At 36.5% G+C, this 11,246-nt stretch overlaps 1 protein-coding gene across 10 annotated transcripts in view; it reads left to right on the forward strand.

Annotated features, from left to right (window-relative positions):
* STXBP5L (syntaxin binding protein 5 like) overlaps positions 1–11,246 on the forward strand; it is a 203,018-nt gene that overhangs the window by 162,291 nt on the left and 29,481 nt on the right. For 4 of the 10 annotated variants that reach the window (XM_040571976.1, XM_040571997.1, XM_040572005.1 and 1 more), the window contains one exon: positions 3,171–3,221. The exons of the other annotated variants lie outside the window; for them this stretch is intronic. In XM_040571976.1, coding sequence (XP_040427910.1) covers positions 3,171–3,221 — 51 coding nt within the window. The remainder of the gene's footprint in view (positions 1–3,170; positions 3,222–11,246) is intronic. 10 annotated transcript variants of the gene reach the window in all.

Consider the following 11,246-nt stretch of genomic DNA (forward strand, 5'->3'; position numbering starts at 1 on the left):
TTTGGAGCCAAAAGCTGACTAATAGAAAAAGAGCTCGATGAAGTCACCTTCATTTTGAATAATCTTTTCTCTGACTACACTCATGCTGGGGGAGACACACCACGAAATGTCATAGCTGCAAGAGCATGCTTGTTTGGGTTGGTTGTGCTTGGTGTTTTCATTGAAAGACTGATAGGAACCATATGGCTACAAGATGGGATGTATTCTGGTCAGGGGGCCTGGGTCCTCAGTTTAGCTAGCTGCCAGATCTGACCTATTAACTCTGTGCCTCTTTATCATCCTGTTTTTAGATATGTTTAAACAGCCAAACTTAGGCTTTTGAGCAGGGACTTTCCTGACATGTGTCTCACCTTGCACTGTGGTACTACAATTTTTGCTGGCTGCCTCTGACATGAATGCAAAGAAGTAAAGGTAACAAACAGCTCTGCTAGCCTCTTGAACTAGCAAGAGGCTGGCTACTCTACTTCTTTCATAAATTAGAATAGTTTTCAAAAGCTCATTCTCAGCAAGATGCACGATCATACTGTTCATGATCCTCCTTTATTATGAATGCAGAGATAGCAAAATATATGTACTTTAGGAATTAAAAAATGGTTGCATATTAATATTCCTATTCTGATCAGTTTATCATTAAAACATTAGTTTTATTCCCCCCCAAAAAATAACTGGTAGTATTATGCACAGTTGTTTTTTTTGCAGTAAAGCACAAAAACAATCAACTCCATCTTTTGTCTTTACTCTCAGAGGTCTGGTTTACTGACAGTGGTCCACACAATCATGTCCTACACCAAAAATTTCATATTTGGTGGTGGAAATGGTGGTAGGAGTAACTTCTGGATTTCCCAACTATACTTACTTCATTTCCCAATACTGTGTGTCTCCTTTCTACTTTTGCCCCCTACCCACCATGTTCCCTACCATACAGGAACAGCAAGCCTGTGCCTCTGTTTTTCCTATTTTTTCCCCAATATTGGGATGCCTACAATTTCCTTGTGCCCATAGTCCAACTCATCAGATCTTTACTCCCTTTCTTTCCCAGCTTCAGTCCCTTCAGCATCCTGAGCCTGTTAGATTGCAGCATTCAGTATGGTATGCCTATTTTATCTGTAAGCAGCTGCAGAAGCTCTCAGATGGAGCCTGTTTAGAGTCCTTTGGGGGAATCGGAGGGAGCTTTCTTTCCACCTCGTGCATGAGCCTGTGCACAAATAATTGGAAACTATATCTGCAGTCTTCCAGTTCATACGTACATACCACAGTTTGGGAATAGCTGTGGCATATAAAACAGAATCTGTTTTACAGGAATAGCTGTAATATTGAAATGGAAGAGCTTAAACTACCTCTTTATAAAGCTCAAAAGCCTCTGATGATAGCACTAATAAGGCTCCCTTAGTGTTAAATGCAGCTAGGCTTTATACCTCTGAAATATCCCAATGTAGAGTCTAGTCTGTTAGTAAAGTGTCCTACAACCTTCCATTGGTGTTAGTAATCCTTTTTCAGAGGTCTGGTTGAGCCAGAGCTTGTCCTTTCCTTAAAGCAAAAGGGGATTATATCATAAGTGCTACTTCTTTCTCTATTAGCAAAGCACTGATTTTGTGGAGCAGTAACCTCTGTTCTCAGTCTGAAAGTGTATGACAGCTCTCCAAATAAATAGAATGTTTTCAAAGCATTGTGGTTGGCCTTTGTGTGAGTGCTTAAAATGGATGCACAGGCCTAAGACTTGGTATCAAAATTATTTTCCAAGATTTTAATGTTGGTTTGATCTGAAGAGATCTCCTCACCTTATTCTAAAGAATCTGTTTAAAGTGACAGCTAGAAATGTGTTACTGGGAGGGTTGTGCTGCTTCTACTGATACCAAAAGGCTGTTCAAGAGCCTGAAGGGCTCCCATACTCTTCTCCAAGGGCTCAAAAAGAACAGCAAAGGAAAAAAAAATAAAAATAAAAAAGAGAGAGAGAAAAAAAAACACTAGCATAGGTGCCAGCTGATATTTTCCTGTGCCACATTGCAGGTTTTGTAGTTGATAACATTGCAACAGAGATTCTTTTAGGGGCTCTGTGACTTGAAATGGTAAGTGGCTGTTCTAGGCATCCTTCTGACCTAAAACCTTATTAAATAGGAGTTACAAAGGACTTGTTCCTTATGTTCATATGCCCCGGTGTTCCTGTGTTCCTGCCACTGTCATACTTACGATGTGGGACTTTTTTCTTTTTTTTTTTTTTTTTTTTTTTTTTTTTTTTTTCAGAATTATAGTAGTTAGCTGACAAATACTTCATTGTTTGCTACTAATATCAGACAGTATACAGAAGGGGCAAAAGCTAGAAAACAGTGTGAAAAAAACTGAATGAAGACAAACTAAAAGAACCATATGGGAAATTAAATCCTCTGAATTAATAATAAAAGATTTCTTAAGACATTCTGTTAACAAGTTTAATACCATTTTGACTGATACAAGACATGCTTCATTTTAGTTCTTTGGTGTTCATTGTTTAAAAATGTGCTCATGTGTAAGGAAATGAAAACATTTTTGAACAGAAGCTAAATCATAGCTTTGTTGTGTATTTGGAACACAACAGATAATTAAATCTTCAGCAAATTGAGTGCAATATTTTGATGTCTAGATAAAACTGCATTGTATCCTGAAGCTGCTGTATTTCGTTTCTGTGCAATGTCTTTTCTGTAATATGTACAGTAATGTGGTCTGTCGCCATTACCTATACAATATGCCTTCTTTTTTGAATGGTATCTTGAGTATGATGTCATCAGATAACTTCATTGCAACCTCTTAATAAATTGGTTTCCAGGTGTTTAATATTTGTGATATGCTGCATAACCAGCATTTGCAATATTTGCCTTAATCTTATTTGTTTTTAATCATTCCTGTCATCACAAGGTAAGATATTGCAGCATACAGCCAAAGCTATGTAGAACACTATTCATTTCCTGAGAGCTGGAGTAATGTTTTTTCCAGTGCTTTTATGTTTAGTTACATTTATTTTTCTGAATGGTTTACATGAAAAAATTAAACAATAATTCTGCTGATATATTAAAAAAAAAAAAAATGCTACAAACTTTCAGCATGATATTAACCAGAAGGTGGCATGTTGTTTTCCCTCACTCCTTTTTCTTTATTAATTATTAACAACTGCCTTTCTCCTTTTTCTGTTGTTTCAGTTAAAGGATCAAGAAAGTTAAGTCTGCCAACAGATCTTAAGACTGATCTTGGTACGGTAGGCGAAAGCCAACAGTTTTAAACTTTCTTACATTCATTGGCAAAACATTTTACCAACTGATCCATGAGATAACACAATAACCTTGGAGGCTTTGTCTGAAAAGGCTTTCTAAAAACCACCTATTAACCCATACAGTTCTGTTGGCAGCTCTCAGCATTTTGCTTGTTTAATATTCATTTATTTTATGTAGACACATTTTGCTAATCATTACACACTGTGTGTGTAATATTTTGTTATGAATTGGCTCCAGAAGTTTTGACATACTTGAAGCATTATAACTGGTTGTCAGTTATGTTTTTCTCTGCCTATAACACCCAATGCATGCGCTAGTCTATTTCTTTATTTAACATACAAATTCCGTGCCACGGCAGTAATAAGATAGTTGAACGTGTATATTTTATGGTGTTTTTGAGCTCTGCAGATGTCAGATCAAAAATCGCTCATTTCTGTCTCAGACTTAGCTAACTGTTAAGTATACTGTCATAACCTTTTTCTCAATCCTTCTTCAGTTTTTCAGTGGAAAAGCATAGTATGTGAAAGCAGAAGTTTCACCTCAGAAAACCTAAAATGAAATTAATGTCTTGCATAACCCAAAAATGTTTGGGGCAGATCATGCCCTCTTAAATATTCACATAAACAGAATCACTCCTGGCATTTGGGGCGGAGCATATGGTTAACACAAAGATTTTTATAATTATTTGTAAATATTCTCAGTATCAAGGAGTCCTTTTTAGTTTTGCTTTCACGGGAAGTTTCTCATGTAAGATGACTGAAAAAGCTGTGTAGCCATGCCACATTGCTTTGAATGTCTTTTTAGAGATAGAAATTAAAGATGGATCACATTCTTACATAATGCAGATGAACTTAATATCTGTCACTAGGAATCTTGTGCATGTATAAACCAATGTAACACTGTTCCCCAAGGCAAAAGTCAGCGTAGTAAACATGTCTTCTACATTATAAATGACGGAGGAACTTAGAAAACTGCTAATAGCTCCTGATAACAGTTAAGTAAATAAATGCTGCAAGATCGTTGGGAAATCCAGTCCAGATTATGCAGATTTCAGTGTACAAAGTGAATTAGTTGAAATAATTTACTCCGTCATTAACAGTAATGTTTGAGATACTAGGAATGTAGGAATACACCCCAAAAAAATGGAGTGGAAAATTATAATACCAATTCTCTAGAAAGGTAAAAGAAGTGATGCAGGCAGCTATAGACCTGTAAAATTATTTTTATCACCAAATAAATGGGCAGCTATTAAGAGGGAAGGTAAATACGTAGAGCACTAGAATAGCCATAGAGTAGGATCTAAGTCTAAACTACATTCCATAGGTTGGACTTTGCTTTCTTACTATTATTTTAAAAAGATCATTTTGAAGGACACATAGCATGAAATAGATCTGTGTTACATTAGCACATCTGAAAGATCTGAAGCATAACACAAGAAAAAGATAAATTTAATGTGTAAAAGACTGGAATTGGAGGTATTTAGCAAAACAAGAAACAAATTTACATAACTAGATGTGGTGAGGGCTTTACTGTATAACATGAGAATGAATATTAAGATTTTATTCTGGTCAACATCTTGAGACACAACTTTCAAGTTACATGTCAGAGGAAAATAAATGCCTTACCCACAGCTTTCCAGCAGTCATGCTGGGAGCTGGACAATGTTGTAAGCGTTGCCAAGAATATACTGAAAAACTGAAGGCAGTTTTATGTTAAAATAAATACATAAATAAATAAAAAGGCACAAGGATTGGGAAGCAGGACAACAATGTACAAAGAAAAGCTGTAAATTCAGCCTAAGAGTATAAGAAGTATGAAGATCCATCCTAAGTATAACAGATGTAGGGAATTCTGAAGATTAAAGGAATTGTTATGGTTTAAACTGGACAGCAGCTAAGCACCACACAGCCATTCGCTCTCTTCCATGACCTCTGAAGTGTGATGGGGGAGAGAATCAAAAAAGGTAAAAGCACAAGAACTCATTGGTTGAGATAAGGACAGTTGAATAAGAAAAAAAAAAAAGTGATGCACAACACAATTGCTCACCACCAGCTGACCAATGCCCTTCTCATCCCCAAGCAGCGCCAGCCCCCCCCAGTTTTACTGTTGAGCATGATGCCACCTGGTACAGGATGTCCATTTGGCCATTTGGGGTCAGCTGTCCTGGTTCTGTGCCCTCCCAGCCCCCTCGCTGGCAGGGCAGCACAAGAAGCTGAAAAGTCCTTGACTCAGTGCAAGCACTGCTCTGTAACAACTAGAACATGGGTGTATTATCAGCTTTATTCTCATCCTAAATCTAAAATATGGCACCATAGCAGCTGGTAGGAAGAAAATTAACTCTATCCCAGCTGAAACCAGGACAGGAATGTATAATCGTATCCATGATTTCAACAGTCCTGTTTCTATCATTCCTCCAATTACCCGTTCTCATTATTTTTGAATAATGTAGAACAAGTTCAAAATAACCTAAAAATAAGCAGAAGAAAGTCTGTTTCAACATCCTGCAGAAACTGGTAGAGCTCCTTTAATTTCAAAAATTTCTTACAGAATGGGAGGTATTACCAAATTTTCACTTAAGCATTTGTTTGTTGTTACTACTACAGTTATTGGGTACTCTGTACTCCTATGATCAGGAAGCCTGATAGATTGCTAAGGATGAAGCATGTGGAAGCAGCATTCAATGTATAAGCTGCCGGTTACTCATAGCTAATCAACTGCAGAAAGCGGCTTTTAAAAAAAGGGGAGAATAAAAGAAAGAAAGAAAGAAACAAAACAAAAAACTTGTTTTAGTTCTGCTTCATGACTCTCTTAGAAGGGCAGAAGATTCCTGTTAATTATTCTGGTCATTAAAACTGTGCTGAATTGTAGATAGCTTATTTTGCAACTGGCTGGAAAGCCTTTTTTTAATGTAAGGAGCTAAATTTAAATGAGAGTTCCTGGAAAAGGTGATAAATAATGTCTGCATTTCATTTACATCTGTTCCAAAATGTCCTGGCTACACAGGTAGAGCTTATTAGGGATTATTTATCCACTGCTGCCTGTTGTCTGAGATTGTACCTATAGTCTTAATATTCAGGGGATAACAATGCTGTCTGGCCCACGCTTGTATTACAGGTACTGCAGTCACCACTTTCAAATGGTAAGATATTGCACATCCATCTTGTTGGCTCTGGCTCACAGGTTTTTCTGGAGTGCTGATACATTGCCTGCTTTCAGCACCAACTGTAGCTAATTGGGAAATACATTATCATTTGGCAGCTTACAATTCTGCTCCCTTGTTAGGATGTGGTTCATGTAATGTCCTTGCTTTCACTTTGTTTTGAATTAAAATAGTAGAGGTTAAATCTGTTTCATGTGGAGGTGCTACCAGTGCTGGCACTAGCTTAGAGGGTCATTTTCTAGTATTTAAAGGAATAACATGCGATTCCGTGACTGAGGGTGTCTAGTTAAACCTTGTCAGGATTTTCATGATTTAAAGGTATGTTGGAACTCTGCATTGACCTTTGTATGACTGGTAACTTAGCTGACCTCAATATCTTTTTATTTTGATGTAGTGATTATTATCTATCATGGCTGAGGAACTTGTCATATCTGTGGATACCATACCTCCATACAGAAACGTGGGAACATGTCATATATGGAGAGACATTATAACTTCTTGATAGTTTTAGGTACTGCAAATCTGTAACCCAAATGGTGATTTGGATTGTCTAGAAGGAAGAAGTAACGTTGTTGCATATAGCGTACAGTTTCTCTGTTAGTCTTCAGATGCAGCTCAGAATGACAGTGTCTTTATTTTGAAACCTAATCCTGTTTCCCAAAAGTTTTCTGAAAAGATAATCTATGTTTCCACGAACTGTTGCAGTGAAATGAATTATGAGGATAATCCTAATCAAAGTGGGGAATCTGGGCTAGATATATACAATTGCTTTCATATGAAAGTTTTCAAACTTTGCTTCACCAGCCACTTTAAGCATTGGCTTGTATTTTTCTCTTCTGCTCATTTCCTTAAAACCTTTTAAAGTTCCCAGGTGATCATAGGGAGTTAGACACAAGCACCAACTAAAAATCGAGAAACTCAGTGACCGTCAATTTTTATTTAATTCCTCTGAACAGATGGTTTCACTGCATGAATTTATGCTATCACCTAGCCTTTAGCAGACAAAGAACAAAAGAAAATGCAAATAGAGACAGACATTTTTCTTTCCTCTAAGATGTGATCTTCAAAAGATTAATATAATTTTCCATGTTTTCTGCAGATATTTATAAGCAGTGAATGAATTCTTAACCTAGCTCAAAGATAATGTCTCCCATTTTATACAGAAGTGAGAAACTAGACAAAGTACCAAATAAGCTCAAATTTTTCAAGATTTGAGAAATGTTTTCTGATGCAGAGGTCCAAAAGCTTTGATTCTGAAAGTTGACTTCATAAAACACAATTGTAAGAGTCAAACAAAGAAGCTTTGGTTATAATTCTGTATTCCATTTTATGCTGTGTATGTTCCACCAGGCTTGTGGAATCTGCTTGATTTTTCTTTCCTCAAAGATTTATGCATATAATAATGTAACTGTAGTATGAAAATATGCATCATTTGATGCCTTTGTATTTCATTAAAAGGAAAGTGTCACTTTCTGGATGCTCCTAAGCCTATGAAACAGCAGCTAGATGCCATAAAGAAGACCTCATTTTTATTTTAAAGATGAGCAGTAGGTTTACATCAATTCCTGCTTTACCCTTTCAAAGTAGTTTACAGCAGACATTATTAGATTCATAATAGACATTGCTTTCTAGTCACTACTTCTCAAACTGCCTCAGTTGCCTCAGGACAAACATCATGCATTCATCTGGCAAAATTTTGAAGCTTTTAATCTGTTTTTGCTTACTGCCTGGTTGATTTTAAGTGGAGCATTCTCTGCTAGTTTTTCTGGCTCTCGATCTGTAGGGTTTTTTGCAGGGCCAAAGAACATTTGTGAAAATTCAAAATTATCATAATTTTGAGTTGCTTTCCTCCTTGGTCTGACATATTTAGAAAAGGCAATCCAGACATCTAGCTTTAATACTGCTTTGTTTGAATTACTTGACAGTGTACATTGAAAATGATATGTATTTTCATATGCAGAGGAACTTATGGACTGTCCAGTGTAGGTCTCCTCCTAGAAGAGCAAAGTAATTTCTGTTCATTTTGGGGTCTGAAAATACCGCTGAATTGAGGAGTCATCTGAAATCTGCTTGTAGTTAGAATTATAGCATAATTAAGGTATTTCTAGAGGTTGTCTAGGCTATAGCCCTGATCAAAGCAGGTCTGTCACTGTCCTGACCTACCTGGTCCAGCTGAGACTTGAATGCCTCCAAGAACAGAGATTCTGCAACCCATGTCAATTTTTGACTGCCCACACAGGAGAAAAAAAAAAAAGTTTCTCCTAATATCTAACCAGTATTTCCCCTGTTCCAACTTGTGTCCTTTGCTGTTATTTGATCACTGTGCACCTCTGAGAAGAGTCTGGCTTCATCTTATCTGTATACTCAGATCAGGTAGTTACAGACAGCAATAAGGTTGCCACTGAGCCTTCTCTTCTTAAGGCTGGGGGAAAAAAAGTAGTTCTCAGCTTCTCCTCTTACACAGTGTGCACCAATTTCCTTATCAGGTTGGTGGACCTCTGCTGAACTCACTGCTTTATGTCAACATCTTACTTGTAGTGGGGAGACCAAAACTGTGTACAATAGCTGAGATGCAGTCTGACAAATGCCAAAAAGATGGGAAGAATTACATCCCTCAAGCTGCTGGCTATGCTCTCATTGATACGTTCAAGGATGTGGTTTGTCTTTTTTGCTGCAAGTTTGATCTTTATTAAGATGAAAAACATTGTGGCTTGGACTAATGGCTTCTACTTTCACAGAAATGTTTTTAAACATTTGGCTTCCCTGCAATTTCACATTATTGGTTTGGGATTTTAAAAGAAGTCTCATCTGTCAAAGGTCGAGTGTATGACAGCACTAGTTTCTTCCTAAATTAAGTGAGAGAGTTTATGGTCAAACATTTTTTAAAGATGACCTGTATTAACTGATATATTAGTACTCTGCCAGTCCAAGTAACCAGAAGGAAAAAAAAAGGAACAAGAGCTGATCAGCAGGTTAACTCTGTTGACTATCACAGCATAATTAGCATGTGTTGTGGTTGTATTTCAAATGCAGAAAGGTGCTGTGTTCTGACTTCTAATGCTCCCAGATTTAAAAAAAATAAATAAAATAAAATTTATGATGTATATTGGAGATTTAACAAGCAAGTAAGTGATTTAGAGGAAAGGTAAGTACTTAAAATTTTCAAACTGCGACTGTAACTGAAGTGTTTGTAATTGATATAGTTAAATGTAGTCATGAATGAAAAGTAGCAACATCTGTTTGTTAGCTGAAGCCACCAAATAAGCAGTTAAGGTCGTCATACTTTTAAGAGTTGATAATAACAACATGATACTCAACTGGTAGGCTAACAACATAATAGATACTCACTGTTCCGAAGTTCTCTGGTTTTACTTGAAGAAGAGTTCCTTACTGAGGACTCTCAAAGGTAAGTCATTTTCCTCTGCTTTCAAGAAATGCAAACATATGTACATTACTCTTGCATTCTGTGGTCTCTGTACGCTTTTCAGGATGTGATACTCTCAGCAGCCTTTTCAGGCCAGCAGTCAAAATCTGTGGCTACACATAGACTTACCAAACCTGCCTGCACCCAAAGGCCTTCTGCAGTAATCTGATGTGGGATTAGGCTCTCATATACAGTGTCATCTGTAGGCAGAGACTTAGGCATGAGACAAATGGTCTTATCACCTTGTTGGGACTTAGAACAACATCCAGAGTCTTAGCAACTGTGTACAAGCAGAAGAATATTTAAAAACTAGAACTTTAAATCAGAAGTTATCTAGCATACGATCTGCTTTTGCAGCACTAAAATAAAATGAGCAATTGTTACTAGTTTATTAATTACAATAAACTGCTATCTGTCAAAAATCTACAACGCATAAGGTTAACAAGATTGAAAAAACGTTTTTTTTTTAGAATTGTTTGCTGCATAAAAAATTTATGCAAACTTGTTTATATTTGGAATGGTTTATATGACAAGGTCTGCGTCTCTTTCTATTGAGCACTTGCAAGCAAATTATTTATATACTAACATCTACGGAGTGGAGTGTAAATTATACTGGCATACAATCAAGAACGCTTTGGACAAAAATCAAAATTTTGCACCCCAAATAACTATGAATAGCAGATACATAGCTTGCTAATAACGTGGCAAAATGAAATGCTACCTGCTTCATTTCTTTTCAGAGCTACTGATGCAGAAATTATGTGTAACTTAGTGTGAGATGGCAAAATAAGACATAGGTCAACAACAAAAAAAAATCTGAGGAGTAAATAACAGTGTTGGCATTTCAGTATTTCAAGGTTAAAATTATGTCTGAAGAGATCTGTAATGTTTCCTAATGTGGGAAAGCAGAATTGAGCTCATTGATGTTCTGCCTTTTGTTTACTGTTGTTTCAGTAATTAGATAAGGAAGCTAGCTCTAAAGAGGCATTACAAGTAAGTGCAGCAGTGCTAGCTCAAATATTTCAGATATTTTTACCTCTAGTTAAAAAGAAAGATTTTTTTATATCTAGAGAAAAAGACAAAACCTTGAAAATCATTATGACATAGCTTTTCAGGAGAATCTGGTTAGAATAGACTACAACTACATTTTTTGTAATTATCTTACACTTTGTTAATTTATATTGGATGGAAAGGTAAGTTTTGTTTAGAAAGTCTCCAGTTGATATACGCCATGCCTTATTTTTGTCATGTTCAAGATGAAAAAATGTTTCTTTGAAAAGGTTTAATTTTCAAAAACAGAGAATTAAAAACAGATTTTTTTTCAACTTGCAAACACAATTGCAATGCTCCTAATAGGGGATACAAGGGACTAGTTGTTACCCGAGGTAGTCACTTGGTCATCCACCCTACTTGCATGTTT

The sequence above is a fragment of the Cygnus olor genome, chromosome 1 (assembly GCF_009769625.2).
Source record: "Cygnus olor isolate bCygOlo1 chromosome 1, bCygOlo1.pri.v2, whole genome shotgun sequence".
Lineage (NCBI taxonomy): Eukaryota > Metazoa > Chordata > Aves > Anseriformes > Anatidae > Cygnus > Cygnus olor.